Source organism: Carassius auratus, chromosome 18 (assembly GCF_003368295.1).
Source record: "Carassius auratus strain Wakin chromosome 18, ASM336829v1, whole genome shotgun sequence".
NCBI classification, from domain to species: Eukaryota; Metazoa; Chordata; class Actinopteri; order Cypriniformes; family Cyprinidae; genus Carassius; species Carassius auratus.
The window spans coordinates 201207-222959 of NC_039260.1; the positions used below are offsets into that span (position 1 = coordinate 201207).

Consider the following 21753-nt stretch of genomic DNA (forward strand, 5'->3'; position numbering starts at 1 on the left):
AGACTAAAATGCATTTAGGGTTGGCCATTATAGACTAAAATGCATTTAGGGTTGGCCATTATAGACTAAAATGCATTTAGGGTTGGCCATTATAGACTAAAATGCATTTAGGGTTGGCCATTATGGACTAAAATGCATTTAGGGTTGGCCATTATAGACTAAAATGCATTTAGGGTTGGCCATTATGGACTAAAATGCATTTAGGGTTGGCCATTATAGACTAAAATGCATTTAGGGTTGGCCATCATAAATCAGCATGCATTTACAGTTGGACTTTTTTTTTCTTAAATGCATTTAGGGTTGGCCATTATAGACTAAAATGCATTTAGGGTTGGCCATTATAGACTAAAATGCATTTAGGGTTGCCCATTATAGACTAAAATGCATTTAGGGTTGGCCACTATAGACTAAAATGCATTTAGGGTTGGCCATCATAAATCAGCATGCATTTACAGTTGGACTTTTTTTTTCTTAAATGCATTTAGGGTTGGCCATCATAAATCAGCATGCATTTACAGTTGGACTTTTTTTTTCTTAAATGCATTTAGGGTTGGCCATTATAGACTAAAATGCATTTAGGGTTGGCCATTATAGACTAAAATGCATTTAGGGTTGGCCATTATAGACTAAAATGCATTTAGGGTTGGCCATTATAGACTAAAATGCATTTAGGGTTGGCCATTATGGACTAAAATGCATTTAGGGTTGGCCATTATAGACTAAAATGCATTTAGGGTTGGCCATTATGGACTAAAATGCATTTAGGGTTGGCCATTATGGACTAAAATGCATTTAGGGTTGGCCATTATAGACTAAAATGCATTTAGGGTTGGCCATTATAGACTAAAATGCATTTAGGGTTGGCCATTATGGACTAAAATGCATTTAGGGTTGCCCATTATAGACTAAAATGCATTTAGGTTTGGCCATTATAGACTAAAATGCATTTAGGGTTGGCCATCATAAATCAGCATGCATTTACAGTTGGACTTTTTTTTTTCTTAAATGCATTTGGGGTTGGCCATTATGGACTAAAATGCATTAGGGTTTGGCCATTATAGACTAAAATGCATTTAGGGTTGGCCATCATAAATCAGCATGCATTTACAGTTGGACTTTTTTTTTTTCTTAAATGCATTTGGGGTTGGCCATTATGGACTAAAATGCATTAGGGTTTGGCCATTATAGACTAAAATGCATTTGGGGTTGGCCATTATAGACTAAAATGCATTTGGCCATTATAGACTAAAATGCATTTGGCCATTATAGACTAAAATGCATTTGGCCATTATAGACTAAAATGCATTTAGGTTTGGCCATTATAGATTAAAATGCATGTAGGATTGGCCATTATAGACTGAAAAGCATTTACAGTAGTCCATTTTTTTACTTAATGCGTTTAGGTTTGGCCATTAAAGACTCGAATGCATGTACGGTTGGCCATTTTTTACTTACAGTAAATGCATGTAGTATTGGCCATTACAAACCAGCATGCATTTACGGTTGGCCATTTTTTACTTAAATGCATTTAGAGTTGGCTATTATCATCTAAAGCGCATTTAATGCTGGCCATTATAGACTAGCATTTATTTAGATATTCATAGAACAAAATGAAGAGTATATGTTATATGCTAGGTTCAACTCTATTGTGAGTCATATTTAAACAATAATGTGCCTTTATTTTCTTTAATCTAGTGTATTTATAATTGATGGCCCTAAACCAGAGCACATTTATCATACATTAATAATGCACCTTCACATTATGCAAAAACTTATATCACAAAAGACTGAAATTTATGTTTTAGCAGATTTCTGCGATCACACAATACATACTGTACTGGCCAACCCTATTTATGATAATTATGCTGCTTTTATTTCTTTCTTCTATTAAATCACTTGCTATGCATCTTTTTTTGTGCTCAGGCTTCTGCTGAGAACATCATTTTTGTCATTGTTTAGATTTGTTATGTTTAAATCAACAGAAATGCATGCGGTGTATTCATGTGTAGCTGTGACACATGATGCTGTTTTGTTAGGAAACGTGTCTGTGTGAGTGGGCGGGTGTGAATATGATTAACATGTGACAAGATTGGTTCTGAAAGCTGTCAATTATCTCTGCTCCTGTCGTTGCTGTTCTCTGTGTGCTGCTGAAATAGAACCGAGGGCTCAGCGGTGACAGAATCCCAAAAAGGCGTCTCGCCTCTGCTGCAGACCTGGAGGTGAACAGCGCTTCAAGGGTTTCATGATATTTTCACCCACAGCAGGGATTCAAATGAAAGTAAACCAAAATAAACATCTCGAAGGAGACCGAGTTCCAGGCGAATTTCAGAACAGCTTTGCACACGCACAAGTGTTGGTGTGTTAAATTACAAATTTCCCCAGTAAGTCTAAAAGGGATGTTTAGAGTGACAGCAGCTTCCTGCGTCAAAGCATCTGGAAACCATTCATTTTCAATGAGGACTGGCGATCAGACGGTTGAGAATTGACGCCATGTGGCAGTTGCCAGTGGGAGAGCAGAGACGCTCAAGTAATACTGATGCATACTGCTAAAGTAAAGCAAAATAAATACAGACTCCTTCCAGAGATGCATGGTTTGCATCCTGTGCAAAACTGGAATAAGTGATATATTTAAAGAAATATAATCATCCTTAGGCTTTCCGAGATCAGGATGAGTGTGTTTCTTCATCAGGTTTGGAGAGATGTAGCATTTCATCAGTGTCTCATCACTGGATGCTCTGCAGTGAATGGGTGCCGTCAGAATGAGAGTCTGATAAAAACATCCCAATAATCCACAGCACTCCAGTCCATCAGTGAACATCTGGAGAAGACAAAACCTGAAACACATCCAGCATTAAGATGATTTTAACTCAAACACATAGAGTCTATAATCCAGAATAACACTTCCTCCAGTGAAAAAGTGTTCTGGTCTGAATCAGGAGAGAAATCTGCACAGATCAAGCAGCGTTTAAACAGATCTAAACTAATCTGTGAGAGACAACAGCAGATGAAGCACTTTTTCACTGGAGGAAGTGTTATTCTGGATTATAGACTCTATGTGTTTGAGTTAAAATCATCTTAATGCTGGATGTGTTTCAGGTTTTGTCTTCTCCAGATGTTCACTGATGGACTGGAGTGCTGTGGATTATTGGGATGTTTTTATCAGACTCTCATTCTGACGGCACCCATTCACTGCAGAGACACTGATGCAATGCTACATTTCTACAAATCTGATGAAGAAACAAACGAATCTATATCTTGGATGGCCATGGTTGAGTGCATTCGCAGCACATTTTAATTTTTATTGTATTTTAATGCATTTAAATACTTTGAAGCATCTTTGCCTTGTTGCATTTATTTTTTTGTGGGGTCAAATATAATATTGCACAAATCTTTCCATGACTGGCGGCCTCCCCTTTACCCTGTATTCCTGAAACTAAAGCTCATCCCTCGGCTGTAAGGAACGCTCCTCCTCATCTGGTCTTGAGTTAGAGTTAAACTGTCTGTGATTACATAACCAGTCCCTTAGACTGATGCAGTCATAGCAACGGATGCATTGCATGTTGGATGGCAGCTCCTGTAATCTGCGAAGTCAAGAAAGACCCAGACGTGAGTTTCTGGCCACGTGTGTGCGAGAGGCACTTTGATGCGACTTTCTTCCCACACAACACTAACACCTTCAGGCATCCTGTCAGATAGATGGGCTGGCCAGTAGTACTGCTTCGCTGCAGACAGGTCTCTGGCCTGTTTGAGGCTTGCTGACTCTCTCAGAGGAAAGGAAGTATGTGGATGGTGTGGAAACAACCCTGATTTCAGTTCAGAGAATGCTTTAGTCTGACTCATCTCTTCCAAACATGAATCATCTTAAGTTTCAGCATCAGCAGTGAAGAAACACAGACTCCTCTATATCAGAAGACAAATCTAATTATTAGGCTTCTGGAGTGGATTTGTGTGTTTGATGCCTCATTTCAAGACATCTTTAGTTGTAAAAGTAAGCCATGATCATGAAACAACACTCTGTTTAGGTTTGGGAGAGGATTCTGGGAGGTTTTTCACTCTGACTGTAACCCTTAATCATCCTAGTAATTTTGAACCCTCAGGTTATCTTCTGCAGTGAATGGGTGCCGTCAGAATGAGAGTCTGATAAAAACATCCCAATAATCCACAGCACTCCAGTCCATCAGTGAACATCTGGAGAAGACAAACGATGAAACAAATCCATCAAGACGTTTCCTTCCTCCAGTGAAAAAGAGTTATTTTTCTTGTTTAGAGCCGTTTAAATGGTGCTTGATCTGTGCGGATTTCACTCCTGATTCAGAACAGAACACTTTTATACTGGAGGAAGCATTTGTATGGATTATGGACTCATATTTTAAAACTTTAAAGACATCTTAATGCTGGATGTGTTTCATCTTTTGTCTTCTCCAGATGTTCACTGATGGACTGGAGTGCTGTGGATTATTGGGATGTTTTTATCAGACTCTCATTCTGACGGCACCCATTCACTGCAGAGCATCCATTGATGAGACACTGATGCAATGCTACATTTCTCTAAATCTGGTGAAGAAACAAACTCAATTTCAGCAAATGTTTATGCTTGTTCCATGCTTCTCTTGTAAAATCAATGCTATTTATCTTTTAAGTATGTAGGGTTAGTATGTACACATGATAATGTGTAAACGCTTTAATGACTTACCCAGAGGTAAAGTAAGAACAGCGTGGGACAAGATATCCCGGGATTAAAGTTAAAAATGACCTAAAAGCCCAAGAGAAGCAAACACCCACAGTGACACATCTGATCTTCTCCTTTATTTTATCTTCTCTCTGTTTACTGCTGCTTTACGTCCTTCATGGTGTTCCTGTGTCTATGCTTCTACAGGCCCTCGTACTCGCTCTTGCACTGATTGTCCACAGGAAGTCGGCTGAAAGAGAATTTTCCGCTATTCGCAACCCATTTAGCCAAAGCCAGCAGTCCTACAAGCCTCTGATAATAGAAAGAGGTAAGAGAGAGAGAGAGAGATAGAGGGAGGATAGCGCATACATAACAGAAAAAGAAAAGATGAAGGATGCAGGACGGGGAGGGAGAAAGAAAGAGAGAGAGAATGAGATCATCACAGGCGAGTCTAGACCAGTCCTTTGCTGGATTGCACGACTCTTCTTCTGCTGCTCGCAGGATGCTGCGTTTATTCACAGGTAATTAATAGGCATCTCCATGGAGACTGAATTGTCCTTTGGGCATCATGTGTGGACCATTTTTCCCTCTTGCTGTTACATCTTCCAATTTATAGGACATGAATTTATCATTACTCATCCACTGGAGGAGCCAGCAATGGTAAATAAGTTGTAGAGATGATGGATGTGTTCCAAGCAAATGATATTAAACAACATTACAACTGTGTTATAAATATTTGTGTTCCTACATTCCAACATCCTAATGAGCAAAACAAAGAGATGTCAGTGGGAAACTGTTAAATAAATCCAAAAATGTTTTTGTGAGTGTGCTGTGCTTCACAAAAAGCCGCACAAGTTTCGACCAAACAATGAGGAGTACTTTTTTAAAATCGTTTTTTGGCATTTGATTTTGATTTGATTTCCAGTATGACAATACCATTATTTATTCGATTTTATTTCCATTTATATCCAATTTGGATGACGAATATTCCATGTTACATGTGAAGAAGAAAAACAAGCCTCTGCAGTAGTTTTTGATAATTAATGGAAAAAGTTGTCTGAAGGCATGCAACGCCGTATTATATGGTTTCATTAACTAGTTTAACTTATAAAGCATTACTTGCATTTGGTGAGTATTACTTTTACACCTTGGATGCATATTACATTAGCCAAAAAAAAAACGTTGATTCACCACTAATGTAAAATAGTCCTGCAAGTTTAGACCAAACAATAGTGAGTACATCAGAGATTTTTCACTCTGAATAAATGATTGCTTTAATCGTCATTTACACCCTCGTAGATGTTGTTTAGATCCGTCGGCATCCATTAGGTGAATGAAGGGCGTGATGGATTTGTTCTGTCATATTCTCAGCACCTGAACAGCTGCTGTTCTTTCGCCGGAGAGCATGTGCACAGCAAAGGTCAGGGCTGCGCTCCGCTGCTCTCTCCACTGAACCGTGTGGAGATGATTTGGTTTTGTTGTGATGGATTTTTAGATGCAACTGGATGTGCTGGACTGGTGGAAGCCTGCTAGCTTATGCAATATCAGCTTTAAATGATGTTTGCATTAGAATTATGAAGGTTGTGGGTGAGTTTGTGTTTATTGGGACAGGACTGAAATATTTGTGGAGTTTATGGAATGAATGGTGTTCACATGCATGCATCACAAAACCCATTAAAATTCAGGAGATTTAGTGCCATTGACTTCCCAAATCAGCATTTGACTGACTGTCCTCACCCTGCTAGCATCATTCACCCTCATATTCACAAACAGCAATCCCTGAGCCCTGCTTCAACACAGACAATGAACCAGCTGTAGTCAACTGAGGATGCATCTGTGTTGTTTTATTATATAATGATTGCATGCATGCTTGCTCCTGTGTACACATAGTCTGGCCGGCGCTGCTGGCTGTTAACTGGATGATGATGAGGTTTATTGACTTCCTGTGAAGTCATGCATACAAAGGTCCAAAAGGAACTTTTTACCAAGCTTGCCAGTGGCAGATGAAATTTACCATCCATAAATGTTTTTCACGGGCCATGGAACTGTATTATGCATTATGTTAAGGACCTTTTTTATTATTATTACAATGTCATTATTTATCAAATTATCATGTTTCTATATTTCTACTAGTTTTAACCTTTATTTTCTTGCCAAAGCCAAATTTTTACTTTGCTTTGTTCTGATGCATATTTATCATATATGCCAAAATAGAAATTTGGTTTGCCTCTTATTTGAAAAAGCATGCATAATTAGGCCATGTGTCACTGTATTACTGTAAACATAACATTTTTGTCTTTTGACATGCATGCAAATCCATGAGAACATTTGGCTGATATGAGAACAAAAATGCTGCACATTATTTTCCTGGTTACTATCAGAGTGCTTTCCAAAAGTAGAAGACTGAAGAGCTCCAAATACAGACTTTTCAGGTTCTTACTATGTTACGAAGCACAGATAAATGTGTACGTGATATAGTCTTTGCCCTCAGCAAGAGCGACAGAACAGTTTGTTAGTGGAGCAGATCGGGAATGATTCAGTCCCGAGGGAGGGGGATGTCAGAGAGAGAGAAAGTGAGAAAGAGGCAAAAATAGAGACATTATCACGATGCACAGAGATGTAAGATTTTTGTTTTTATCATCTGGTGTTGATTTATTTTAGAGTAATAGAGGCTGTATTTATATCATGTATGCATTTAACAAGTTTTCACATTTACATGCCATTGGAAGATGATTTATTCAAATTGGATTACATTTTATTTATGATATGCCAACACTATCTCATACGGAGCCTCGCACATGACATGCAAGAAAAAATAAATAAATTGTGCGCACGACTATTTCGTTCCCTCAATGTACTAAAACCTGCACATGATTACTACGCCGTTCCCTCTATTTACTATTGTGTTCACAATTTATAAATTGTGCGCATGATTTTGCTAATTCATTCCCTCGAGCATGATTTAGCAAATCGAGGGAATGAATTAGTAAATCAAGTCAAGTCAAGTCACCTTTATTAATATAGTGCTTTAAACAAAATACATTGCGTCAAAGCAACTGAACAACATTCATTAGGAAAACAGTGTGTCAATAATGCAAAATGATAGTTGAAGGCAGAACGAAATAGTAAATCCAGGGAACGCAATCGTGTGCACGTTTTAGTACAATGAGGGAACGAATTAGTAAATCGTGCACACGATTTGGCCAACAATTTTTTCCTGCATGCCATATGTGGGGCACCATAATCTCACAACCAAATTCGTATGTATTTTACGAGGTGGCTAATTTGTAAAAACAATTAAACCTCTCTCTGATTTGTCTAGACTCCAGTGATGGGTAGGTTTAGTGGCGTGGTTAGGTGTAGGTCATTCGTACGAATTCATACGAACTGGGTACCTCATAAAATACATACAATTTAGCAAAGACTGTACGAATTAGCCTTTTCATAAAATATGCACAAATTGTCATGAGATCGGTAGGGTTGTGCCGATAAGACGATAGTATCGTGTATCGACTATAGAGATATCGCCTGTGGCTGATGCCTTTGATGATAGCAGGACAATTATTATTATTATTATCAGGCTAGTAATATTATAATTAATATTAGGGCTTATTTGTTTCATTATGTTTATTTTTATGCATTTTTACAGTGTTGTGCGTTATAACCAACCAGGGGTGCGTTTCCCAAAACCATGGTTGCTAACTAAGTTAGCAACTTTGTTGGTTGCAATGCAATTCCCCATTGCCAACCAACTAAGTTGCTAACAGGTTAGCAACCATGGTTTTGGGAAACGCACCCCAGGATAAGGATAAGGAAAAAAAGATTTTGTCCCCAAGGGAAATTTGTCTTGGGCAAAGTGATACAGTGTTGTTCTGTGATTACATGATTATGTTGAGTTTATGAATGCAATGGAAAATCTAAGGCGTTCAGATTAGTCATCGCAAAAACGGCGTAGTTGTGTTGTTTAGCATGTGCTGACTTATTTCTGACTTGCGAATTCTCTCCTCCATCATAAACAAAGGGCAGATATATGTGTGATGTAAACTGAAGTCAATGTTCTTTGGAAATGTAAATGGTTTTGCTAATTTTCAGTGGCTGCATTTTGAATAACTGAGTAAATGTAAGCATTATAGTTCATAACTTGCGATGTTTCTATTAAATAGTTTTCCTGTTAAATACAAATTCATTTATACTAAGAACATTCGGCTATTTTTAGCCTTACCCTTGATGGAGTTAGTTCACTTTCCAGCAATGAAACTAAGTAAATAAATAATTAAATAAATTATTTGAGAATAGGACAATTATGACAATTAAGCATATCGCTAGTGATCGGGTTGGTATGGATAGTTTTATTAGTGTTTTGATATTGTAGTTTTCTTTTATGAGGAACAAAATTCATTATTGTAGCACTTTGGTGAGTGCTCTGTTGTTGTAATAGTGCTTTATAAATAAACTGGTGTATGCATGTGCATATATGTGTACATGTGTAAACAGAGACTATGAGCAAAAAAAGATTTAAAACGTGCTTACATCTCACTTTAATGTTGTAGAATGCATGTTTGACTGTAAAATGTGTCTCATCTTTGTTCCGTTTCTTTATTATTGCATATAATAATCCATGTGGAGGTGATGCTGACAGCTTTACACGCATGGATGGTAATCTCTGGGATTAGAGAGTTGCCCCTTTTCCAAATAAACGAAAACGTTGACGACAACGCTCTAACTGAACGCAACTTTTCGTTTGATATAAATGTTGAATTTCATTTCACACATATTACTTTCTCACTTTGCCTTCACAGGATTTGCTCACCCTCCAGATGGATGCTGCATAGACGCTCTGAATGCTTTCTGCTCGCTCGCTGTCATCCCTTACTGACTTGGAGGCGCGCAAACCGTCGCGCGATGCGTTTTGACAAGTCACGCGCGCCCGCAAAAAAAAGGCGCGCTTAATCCGGCGGTACGTGGGATTGGGCGGGAAGAGAGTCAGTTGAGGAAACACGGGATTGGGCGAATGGAAGAGTCAAACCGCTGCTGTCTATGACTCAGATGAAGAGAAGAGACGAATCCACTTCACTTTACCTCAGCTGAACGGAGGAAAGAGACCTTATTATTGACCTAATTGGAATTAATAACAGTTTGGGGCAAATAAGGAAGAATATTAAGGAATATTATACTATTTAACGATGGCTTTCATGGTAAAACACGTTGTTGGCGGTCAGTTGAAGAATCTGACAGGAGGTCTGACAGAAGATAAATCTGACGGAGACAAATCCGACGCCGCTAAAGGAATGACACAAGAAGAGTTTGAGCAGTACCAACAACAGCTAGAGGAGGAAAAGTAAGCACCCCTACCTGATTTATTTCTCAGAAATGTGTTGATTTGATGATATTCTGGGAAGGTTTTCGTGAGGTGGACGTTTGGAGAGGCGCGCGTATTTTTCGCGCTTCGTTGGGTATTTGCGCGCGCAGCTGCTCCTTCCGCTCAGGGAGATGCCTGCTCAGTCAGATATTAATAATTTCCCGCATTATTCACATCCACTGTAGAGTTCAGCAGAATTTGCGTGTTTAAATTAGAATATTTTCATCACGAATAGTGATTCAGATGAGTTGCTTCAGGCGCGTCAGATTTATCATCAAGTAAATTCTGCTTGTTGTTTGTTTAATTGCTTATTCTAAAATAGTACTTTTAATTAGATTGTAATGTAGTATATTAATGTGTTCTTAGGCATGTAAACCGAGATACAAACACTTATGAAAAAGTACTGTTCCATAGTACTCACATTGATATTATGTGGTATGAATTGTTACCACGGTATTTACAAGGTACTTCAAAGGATACCATGGTACTATTTGGGTAATAAATAATCGAAATAAATAAAATTTCCATTGATGTATGGTTTGTTAGGAGAACAATATTTGGGCGAGAAACAACTATTTGAAAATCTGGAATCTGAGGGAGGAAAAAAATCTAAATATTGAGAAAATCATCTTTAAAGTTGTTCAGATGAAGTTCTTAGCAATACATATTACTAATCAAACGTTACGTTTTAATAAATTAACAATAGGAAATTTACTAAATATCTTCATGGAACATGATCTTTAATATCCTAATGATTTTTGACATAAAAGAAGAATCAATAGTTTTGACCCATACTATGTATTGTTGTCTATTTCTACAAATACACCCCAGACACTCTAGACTGTTTTTTTGCTCCAAGGTCACATAGACTTAGTTCTCTGCTGTACGCTTGATTAAAAATCTGCTCATTCTGTAAGTATGCCTCAGGTAAAATTATTTTAATTAGTATTTTACTCCAAAAACACCGGTCCATTCAGAAGACATAAATCTTATATTATGGGTCATGGGAAAAACAAAACTACAAGGCTTTTAGAACCATCTCATCATGATAAAGTACAGCATCCAAAGCATTTCTAGCGTTCTTCGTACGCTTTGTCTTTAGATATCAGCTCATAACAGCCAATGCATGAACAGGTGGCCGTGTTGACACATTTGGAAATGATTTCCATATTTGGAAAATTTTGATTTCACAGACTTCAGATGGCTGTGCTGAGCTCATCCACCTGCTGTAATCCAACTCGTGTGCTCAGAAAACAGATTTTACATGGACAGAGAGTTTAACACTGTTGACTTTGATGGGAGTCGTGTTTAATCTCTTGAATCAGCCAAACCAGTATGAACTTCTCAAAGGTCTTTGCTGCTTGTTGATATGTGGATTATTTTAACTAGTCATTTGTTAAAGTGAACCGAGTGGATGAGCATCACCCGACTGTCAGAGCGAGTCTAAATCCCAGAGATATTCCCCTCCCGCTCTCGCTCCTACTCGTCTTCTCTAGTAAGGACTCATTTAGCAGATGCTGTTCTCCTAAGCAGCTTCAAGTACACTTAACATAGAGAAGACCCCTCTGGAGTCAGCATTAAAGGAAGGTTCCAGGTTCAATATAAAGATGCAAAAGAGATTGAACAGCAACCTTCTGGATATCAGAATCATAATTTGCTGGTTGTTGTTCACTCACTTCATGTCTGTTGTTCTAACTGTGTTCATTCTGTCATGACCTTTGCTTTAGCCCTGGTGATTCATATTGACCTTTGACCTCACATGACCTTCAACAGTGCCCTAACCAGTTAGTTAGCACAAGGATTCAAGATTCAAGGTTAAACTTTTATAGCATCACATACATCTTTATTAATTTTTGTTTTTGTTGTTATTTAGATTATTTAGGTTTTTAAGATGCTATTTAGTTTCCTGCACCAAAGAAGTTTATTATTATTCATTTAAAATAATTTACGGTTTAAAAAAAAAACATAATTAAACTTAATAACATAATTTTATTTAACATAATAAAAAAATATATTATTAACATCAACATTATTATTTTTAGTTTTAATTTGTTCATATTTTGAATCACATTTTATTTTAATATTTTTTATTTAATTTTAGTAATTTGGTTGTGTTTGTTTGGCTAAAAAACTGAATATTTATTTAAATATTTAAACACAATTAATTAATGTATTTATTTTTTGTTTTATATATTTATTTTTTGTTGAATTACTAAAAAAATCTAAATAAGTAAATTAAAATTCAATTAAAATTATATAGACATTTTTAAAAAACAATAAAGTGAGTAAACGTTTAACAAAACTGAAAATGAATATTTAAAAAATTGTTAAATATTAAAAAAACCTTTATCAATGATACTAAAATAACACTGTCCTCAACCTGTCATTACAATAAACAATATATTCAAATCAAATTCTTATCTTAAGTAAATATACAATAGCTGGATATACTAAATTTGACTATAGCTTTTATTAGTGCACATTAATTTGAAATATTTTCATGATAAAAGTGTGGCTAATACCAAGTCAGTCTGAAGTGCTGTCCTTTAACGCTCTCTTTGAAGGTATTTATTCTGTGAGATTCAGAGGAAAGCAGTTTAATCCTCGAGACGACGTTACATGAATCTCTCTCTCTCTTTCTGTGGACATGAGTTTGTTTTAGTTCATGCTAAAATGAGCAGAAAGTTGTTATGATGGAGATTATTTTTAACCAGAAAAACCGCCTCACTCCTAAATCCTTTCAGACACATTACGGCCTTTCTGTCAAATGTTAGGAAGGTCTTACGTGATCGTTAGTCGAATTAGCATCCTAAAAATGAGTCCTGAAACATCTCAACCAACATTCGTCTGAGAAACAATTTCTGAAATATGACGGATGATAGTTTAGAGATGCTTATTAGTTTGAGATTGACATGGCAGACGTGTGTAGGTGGATAACCCAGTTGATCCTTACATTACCGTGTGTGTGTGTGTGTGTGTGTGTGTGTGTGTGTTTCTCCTCAGGCAGGAGCGAGACGCCAGTTTTGCCCAGAAGAAGGCGGAGAGGGCGACAGTCAGGTCTCACTTTAGAGACAAATACAGGTTGCCAAAGGTAACAATTAATCACACTTCCTGTCTCTCGTTATCTGCCCACACACATAAAACTCATAAAGCGCAGTTTATGAAAGTGCATTCATTAAGTGCATTTTATAAATAATAAGCCATTTTCTAATACTCAGTTGTGTTCTGTAAACTGAATCTTTTTACTGAAATATTACTTTAATTATAAATGATCACATGTCATGGTAATACGTGATGTACTTAATTTAATTTATTTATTTTAATTCAAATAATCAATGTTTTTATCATTACTTAGTGTACTGTAAAAAAAGTTAAAAATAAAATTATAATTAAAATTTATTTCTGTAATGCAAAAGAAAAAGATTCATATTTTATATTAATTTTTAAATTATTATGCATCATGGTAATATTTGATGTATTGAATTCATGTTGATTTTAATTTAAATAATCATTTAACCCATTCCCCTAAATTATGTATTGTACTGTAAATATATATTACCATCACATCAATAGATACAATTCATGTTAATTCAAAAAATTAAGTATTATTTAAATTTCTTAATGTTTATACGTTATTGTAGCATTTTTATTTGTTGATTTTGATCTAAAGTATGATTTAAAAAAAAAATCATAATAACCAATTTTCTAATACTCAGTATTGTACTGTGATGAGACTGTAATGTAAAAAAAATATTATTTTTATTTTTATTTTAAAATGTTCATACACTATTTTGATGTACTGTATTTAATTTGCATAATTAACTACCAATTTTCCAGTATTCAGTTGGAAACTTTCATCATAATAATGCAAAACAATCAATGTTATTTTAATTATGAAATGTGTATGCATAGTAATTGATGTTATGAACTGATGCTGATTTTAATTTAAATAATAATTGTATCCACAATACAAGATGATGATTATAATGAAAATGGCATGAACATTTTCACATTTTCAAAATAACGTCACAACACAAGAATCCCAAAGGTGTTTCCCATTTTTGATGACTTCTGACATCTCGCCAACAACATTACAGCAAACACAGAAAATCATGCCAAGAGTGTTTCTAGTTTTGCAAGAGCAGACTGTATATTTTTTCTGTATTTTCTGGGTGAAGTTTGACACGTATGTCACTGATTATCCTCTTTTCCTTGTTTTGTGTCTCAGAACGAGCTGGACGAGACTCAGATCCAGGCGGCAGCGGACGACGTCGAGCTCCCCACAGAACTGGCCAAGATGATCGCCGAAGACAACCAGGAGGAGGAACAGAAGCAGTCCGTTCTGGGTCACCTGACCAACATCCAGAACGTGGACATGGGTCACCTGAAGGACAAAGCTCAGGCCACACTGGAGGACCTGAAGAGCTCCGCGGAGAAGTGCTGCGTCATGTGATCTCACTGCATCCTCACACCTGGACACGGTTCTTCTGTCCTCATCCCTGTGTCTCCTCCAAACACACACTCACACACTCACTATCTCTCTCTCTCACACACACACACATACACTCTCTCTCTCTCTATCTCTCTCTCTCTCACACAGACACACACACTCTCTCTCACACTCAAACACACTCTCTCTCTCTCTCACACACACACACACACTCTCACACATATATCCGGTGTGACGTGTAGGGCAGTATTTGTTTCATGATGCTGATATCGTTCTTATCGAGTTTAAATGTCATGTGTGTCTCATCAACTGTACGAGAATCTCACAAAAACATGATCGGGTCACATTTCACATCATTAAAAAAATATATATTAATCTTGAAGGGATAGTTCACCCAAAAATAAAAATGATCTAATTTGTTCTCTCTCATGTTGTTCCAAACAAATTTTAAAGAATGTTAGTAAGCAAACAGTTTCCGGTAGCCATTGACTTCCATAGTATGAAAGAAAATACCATGGAAGTCGATGGATACCGTCAACTGTATGCTTCCCAACATTATTCTGTTGAACACAGATGATGATATTTTGAGCAATGTTGGTAAGCAAACAGTTTCCGGTAGCCATTGAATTCCAAAGTATGGAAAAAAATACTATACTACTAATTTTAGTTTTTTTTCTAGACTCTATTTTAATGGTTAAATTAAATTATATTCATCAAAAAGCATGTCTAAATATTTTTCTATATTCCTTGTTTTGATAATAATAATTTTATCAAGTAATATTTCTGTAAATATAACTTTTATTTTGATGAGTTGCTGTGAAGACCTTTAAAGGTCTTTTGATGTATTTGGCAAATTCCGTGACATTCTGTTACACAGTAAATTATGTTTTTATGACTGGATTTAATCTGCTTTAAGGGCCCTATGTAAGTCGATGGCTACCGGCGTATGATTTGGTGATGATCATTCTTCAAAATATCTTCTTTTGTGTTCAACAGATTAAAGAAATTCATACAGGTTTGGAACGATTCAACAGGGAATAAATGATGACACATTTTTCATTTTTGGCTGAACTGTCTCTTTAATGCTCCTGAAATATCTTTCATTTTCTTTATGCAAGTGTGATTTCTTAGTCATTATGAGTTTTGGGGTGAAATGTGACGTGTTTCTGGAGATTGCCCCATCCACACCATGCCCTGCTCCGGTCTGAAGGTGTTTATTACAGCAGTAGTCGAACGGGTTCATGACTTTGAGGAGTCTCGAAGGGCTTATGGGAGCAGGAATGGAGGAAGAACCCAGATTCCCCTAAACATCCACTCACACACACCGTCACATTTGACCCTTGACCTTTCATTGAGTGGTGCCGTTTTGTGCAGGTGGTTTGGTGTCGTCGTGATGCAGATGTCGACCTTTTTCTTTCTGGTTGTTCCCTCTTTTGGAGACTCAAAATAATGATTTGAAACGCTGTGCTGCTGAGGTGAGCGTCTGGACGAAGGGTTTTATTCTGATTCTCTTTCTGTGTCTGTTTGAGTGAAGACATGCAGGGATTTGGGTTCTGAATATAAGCTGTAAACATAAAGCAATATTTCCATCTCTGATCTACAGGACAGAGCTGGTAGCCAATTAATGTGAAGGGTTAAACTAACTTTCCTTTTAATCTTATTTAGTTAGATTATATATTTTTTGTCGTTTGTTTTACTTATGCCCTTGATAGTTGTTTCCGCTCTGGACTGCATAAGTAACGTAATTACCAATGTAATGAATTTATGTAATTATTCCTCTGTAATTTCCAGACCTTGCTGATTTTTGACTGTTGAAACTGTAATAAATATATTTGTACATAGATTGTGATGCCTGTGACGTAATTTCATGCGCAGTACCGTTTCTGACCGCTAGATGGAGACACTGGACACGAGTCAAACACTACGTCACGAGCTCTCTCAGCTTTATTTAGGTGGGTAGTTGACACAACAAATTAGCATTTTACAAACAAATGTTGAGTTTAAGCTAAATGCCATTTCTTTAAGGAAATCTTTTTTTTTTTCATGCATTGATGGTGTTTTGGTTTATTTGGCTTTTCGTAATGTGTTGTTTCAGACTAGTGAGTGGAAAGAAAACATCCAAAAATAGATTTTTAAATAGTCATCTTATTTGTTTATTTCTTTGTAGATTTCAATTACAGAATAATTACAATTAAAGGCTGTTTTGGCCAAAAATAAATAAAAATATTAACCTAATCACTTTCCAGCTGTTCTACCTGAGTTTTTTTATTTTATGTCTTTTTTATTTTTATTTTTTTCCTAGAGCGTGTTAGTGTTAGAGGGTCAAATGACTATTTAATTAGCATGCATTCTCTCATTAAAAAGTGCATGCATAGCAGCATTCATACAACAATTAGAAATGTTTCGATTAGATTAGATGTTTTCCAAAATCCATTTTAGATGCAGTTTATCATGTTATGTCAACTACCCATGTGTGCTTTAGTGTATTTCATCTCACTGATTCTGATATGTTGTATCCTTACAAGAATATTTTTCATTAGGAGATTTAGATTGCTACAAATTTTATTGTAGATAACAAGCATTTGTGTGACAACTAGCCCCGGTCTACCAGGTTTTGCATAGTTTTCCCAATCAGAGCCGTTTCCATCTGAATAGCAGAGGATCGCTGATCTCAAGTGCGCTGTGAAAGGACAGGGCAGTAAAATATATTGTTGTGGAAAGTCTCTCTATTGATGGTCCTCCGGGCTGCTGCATGGCCAGTCGGACACAAAGAGGGTGAAACGGGCCAGAAAACACTTTTGTGGCTCTTTTCTTTTCCATCAGGGCGCGATTAAAACACCCCAAAGGAGGCTGAGAGCGACGGGGGTCGAGCCCGGGGTTTATACAGGGGCTTGTTCTTGGGCGCGCGCTAAAGAGAAACAGATTTGTTTTTCTGCGCTTTAAATTGAAGAAGCGGTTTGCAGATGTTGAGCTTCTAGTGGAGGAATGCATCTCTCTCTCTCTCTCTCTCTCTTTGGCTGATGGGGTTTTGTAATTTAATGCAGAAAGAGAGACCACACAGCTCGCCGGCTTCATGAAATTCATAAACATTTTATTTATCCTGTACAGGAGGTGAGCTTTGCCAAAAATGGCGTTACTATGCAATCCCCCGTTCGCGTCCAATAGAACAACAGATCGCCTAATGAAGAGGGGATCGGAGGGAGTTTTGGAGGAGGAGGGGTCTCGAGCGTGAAAGAGCCGGAGGGACAAAGACATGCAGCATGCAACAGGACTCCGAGAGAAGAAAACACTCTCCAGACAACACGCAAAACCAGGAGGATTCTTACGCATAAAGAGGATTGACATTTGAAATGCACTCAGGATGCAACCAGATAGCAGCAAACTGAACTGATTGCACGGATAACCGCTGAACTTTAGATCTGAAAAGCTTCATTGTGGAGTAAATAAAAGTCTGTGACGCACCATGTTGTGCTTTCACGGATTGATGCAAGCATGCACCTAATCTGAGTTTGTGGGCAAAATGGAGAGGAGCATCGTTCCCGTCGCGTTCCTCTCGTTTGTGATGATGCTGGAGGCGCAGATGGTTTGCTGGCACGCGCTGATGCGATGTCATGAAGAGCGTGATTGTGAGCTCGCATATAACCAGTATCTGACGGCGTGCGATGGGATCATCCGAGGAAGCAGACGCCAGTGTCCAAGCCACTGCATCAGCGCGCTCATCCGCCTCAACCAGACCACACACGGCCCGTTACTAGAGACCTGTGACTGCGGGACCGACCCCGAGTGTGTGCGGGCCAAGCGCGCCGTGGAGCCGTGTCTGCCGCGCACACATCCGGGTGACGCCGAGGGGATGGGATGCACCGAAGCGCGCCAGCGGTGTGAAGACGAGCCCAGCTGTCAATCATCCCTCACCGCGTATCTGTCCCACTGCGGACAGCTGTTTAACGGGAGGAAGTGTTCGTCTCGGTGCAGATCCACCATCGAGGAGCTGCTGTTGAAGCCCAGTGGTGTGCTGCTCAATCAGTGCGTGTGTGACGGGCTCGAGAGGCCGTTCTGTGAGGTGGTCAAACAGAATATGGTCAAACTGTGTTCGATTGGAGTCGACAGCGTCTCCGTGGATCACGATGGCACGGACGATGCATACGAGGACGAGGATGACGAGGCGAGACCGACCGATGCTGACGCGGTGATGTCTCTAACACGCGCTTTGACTCGTTCTCAACACGTGGTTTTGCTGTGCATCGCATTCGCTCTGGCGTTCACACTCTAAAGCGTGACGGATTGAACATCTGTGACCCTGGAGCACAAAACCGGTCTGTTACATCAAGGCGAGACAACTATTTGAAAATCTGGAATCTGAGGGAGCAAAAACATCTAAATATTAAGAAAAACATGTTTAAAGTTGTTCAGATTAAGTTCTTTGCAATGCATATTACTAATCAAAAATGGAGTTTTGATATATTTAATGGTAAGAAATTTGCCAAATATCTTCACGGAACATGATCTTTACTTAATATCCTAATGATTTCTGTCATAAAAGAGAAATGTATAATTGTGACTCATACAGTGTATTGTTGTCTATTTCTACAAATATATCTGACACTGCACAGCAGTGTGTCCTCATCATCAGCTTTCATTAGTTAATGAACCCGGACTGTGTCTTTCTTCCGTCTTGTTTCATCTCAGTGCCACTTGAAGTGTCTCAAGGCAAACAGTGGATGCGCGTCGAGGGTTTGCACAGCAGACTTGCATTGTACTCGCATCTTACTTCAAATATTTGCAGTGCTCGTGCACATAAAGGAGCCGGTTTGTGGATCAAGTGCTTCATTTAGGTGGAGAGGCCCTTCAGAAGCTGTTAAACGCTCTCCTTCTCTCTCTCACCCCAGATTTATTGGTTTGACCTGGTCCTCTGAACTATCAGGTCTAGGATTTGAGCGTTTGACAGCATGCACATCATCACATGTGACTCAAGCATCTCTAGTGTTCGTGTATGCTGGAAATCAACACCAAGTGCCTGACGACTGTCTGTGTTTTAGTGGAACTGTTTTCCATACATTTTCAATGGTTTTAGATTTAACTAAAAGCATTTATATATAATGCATTATAAATGTAGTAGCATTAAGCCTTGTAATGCACACAGTGCATGCATTGTATGATCTCTTGAATAATTGCAACCACAGTTATAATGCATTAAAATGCATTGTTAGAAAGTACAATGCATTAAAACAAACCTTCAAAGATTATAATGCATTTTAACTTTGGTTACAGTTATTTATGAAAATATATAATGCAGTGCAATGTACATTATGAATACCTTTATAATGCATTATAATGTAAAGCTTTAAGAAAAAAGTTCCAGATTTTTAGTTTTGCATATAATTAAATATTAGTAATGTTACAACTAGCAGAAGCACACGCTACGCAAGTACGTGAATGCAAACACTGACTGAAACATAAACTAGTCTGCTTCTATAGTCAGTCTTCTCTTTTAGCTCAATCACTCTCAATGCATTAGAAGAGATTCTTGCAGAGTTAAAGAGAATTAAGATCTTGATGTTTATAGCAACCATATCTGAATCGTGATGCATCTGACCGAAGCTCGTAGTTATCTTTGTGTACTTGCATAGAGTGTGTTTCTGGTTTAATATTTCTTGAATTCCTAAAGGGTCACGGAGTTTGTACAGAAAAATAATTTATTTATACATTTTGGAATAATTAAGAGAATAAAAGTCATGCTGAAATGTATGATGGAGGCTTGTCTTAAGTTAATTTATCATCTGAAAAACATTGCATATTTATGTCCAAGTCCAATGAACACAGTTTTCATACCAGGTATCAGATAGATTAATTAAAACCAATCATTAAAAGCACATTTTATTGGTAAATCATATTGGTGCAATATCAAATATTTTATATGCATACAAAATAATAGTATACATATATATATATTTGAATTGCACTTCTTTTTCTTACTCCTTTGGCAGATATCTGAAGATTGCAAGACTTAGTATCTGAAGTCGTACATGCATCTTGATTTAAGAGTAAGATACGTGTACACTGTGTTGCTTCAGATTCAGCTTCTCATTGGAGAGCTGGGATGTTTAATGCTGCTGCGCTTGATTCCGTGTGTGTTTTAATTCGAAACGTCTGTGTGTTGGAAGTCTGTGGAAAGCTGTACGCAGATGCCAGAGGCTCTCTTTGGCTTTTTCTGTGAAAACAACGAGCAGGAACCCGACTAACTCCTGCTGAACCCCCACCGACGGCTGGGAACACAATCAAAACAAACAAAAGCAGGGGAGACTGTTGGAGGAGGAGGAGCCGCTCGGGGCCCGGTTCACATTTATCTGTGACCCAGATTTCAACCCCCACACCAGCGATTGTAGAGCCGGCACAAAGTCTTATTCACGACGTGCACGTCAATGTAAGAAGAGCTGCGTGTGTGTGTGTGTGTGTGAGTCTCTGAAGGATTAACGTCCCTCCGTACACTCACAATCCGTCCTCAGTTCATCTGAGACAGAGCTGGCCCTGAAACAACAGAGCCGTTGTGTGTCTGAGAGCTGCGATCCGTACCTGTGCTCTCCAATGAAACTGGAGAGATCTGATTAAACCTTCAGCTTAACAAGTCTTTAATTACGGCTGTGTGTTACGTCAATCATCTACGCTGCAAACAGCAACTAATATCTAAACAGTTTCTAATCGAGATGCATTTACTTGAGAAACTCATTTGCTTTTTAAATCTTATCGGAAAAGGAAGAACACTTTACTTAAAGGAGCAATTCTTATTATCACTAGTCGTTTATTACCATGCATATTGGCTGTATATTAGTGCTTATAAAGAGTTATTCAGCATGAGCATATTAAAGATCCTTTGATCCTTAAACCTATAAACTTAACTAATAATAATCAGCAAACTAATAGAGGCAGATCCACAAACTATAAGTGTGTTTTTCAAATCATTTTTTCTTATTTGAAGCTTTTTTTTCTTATGTAACTTTTCTTCCCAAGTGGTTCTATCCTGATTTAAGGAGGTTCTTGTCAAATACTGGCCTAAAATGTTCTTTAAACTGGAGCAGAAAGTCTTATATCTGGAAAGTGGTGGTATTAAATGTTGCTTACGTTGCAATAAGATGAATCTTCTTCTGTATTTTCATCATGTTTAAACATCCTTAAGTCAAGACACACTTCCTGCAGATGCATAATGAAGATATGAAGTCTTGTTTTCTGAGAAATCCTACAAAATCAAGTGAGTTTATGATTAAAATGAGAACAAATATC

The 21753-nt window shown here is 37.7% G+C and overlaps 2 protein-coding genes across 2 annotated transcripts; both read left to right on the forward strand.

Moving 5' to 3' along the window:
• Nucleotides 1-9454: 9454 nt before the first annotated feature.
• Nucleotides 9455-14890, forward strand: LOC113118036 (complexin-3-like). The gene is made up of 3 exons (XM_026286892.1): nucleotides 9455-10007; nucleotides 13032-13119; nucleotides 14257-14890. The coding sequence occupies exons 1-3, from the start codon at nucleotides 9853-9855 to the stop codon at nucleotides 14479-14481; spliced, it is 468 nt and encodes a 155-aa protein (XP_026142677.1). The 5' UTR covers nucleotides 9455-9852; the 3' UTR covers nucleotides 14482-14890.
• A 2115-nt stretch (nucleotides 14891-17005) lies between these two features.
• On the forward strand, nucleotides 17006-20223 carry LOC113118035 (growth arrest-specific protein 1). The gene has a single exon (XM_026286891.1). The coding sequence runs from the start codon at nucleotides 17999-18001 to the stop codon at nucleotides 18746-18748; it is 750 nt and encodes a 249-aa protein (XP_026142676.1). The 5' UTR covers nucleotides 17006-17998; the 3' UTR covers nucleotides 18749-20223.
• Nucleotides 20224-21753: the final 1530 nt, after the last annotated feature.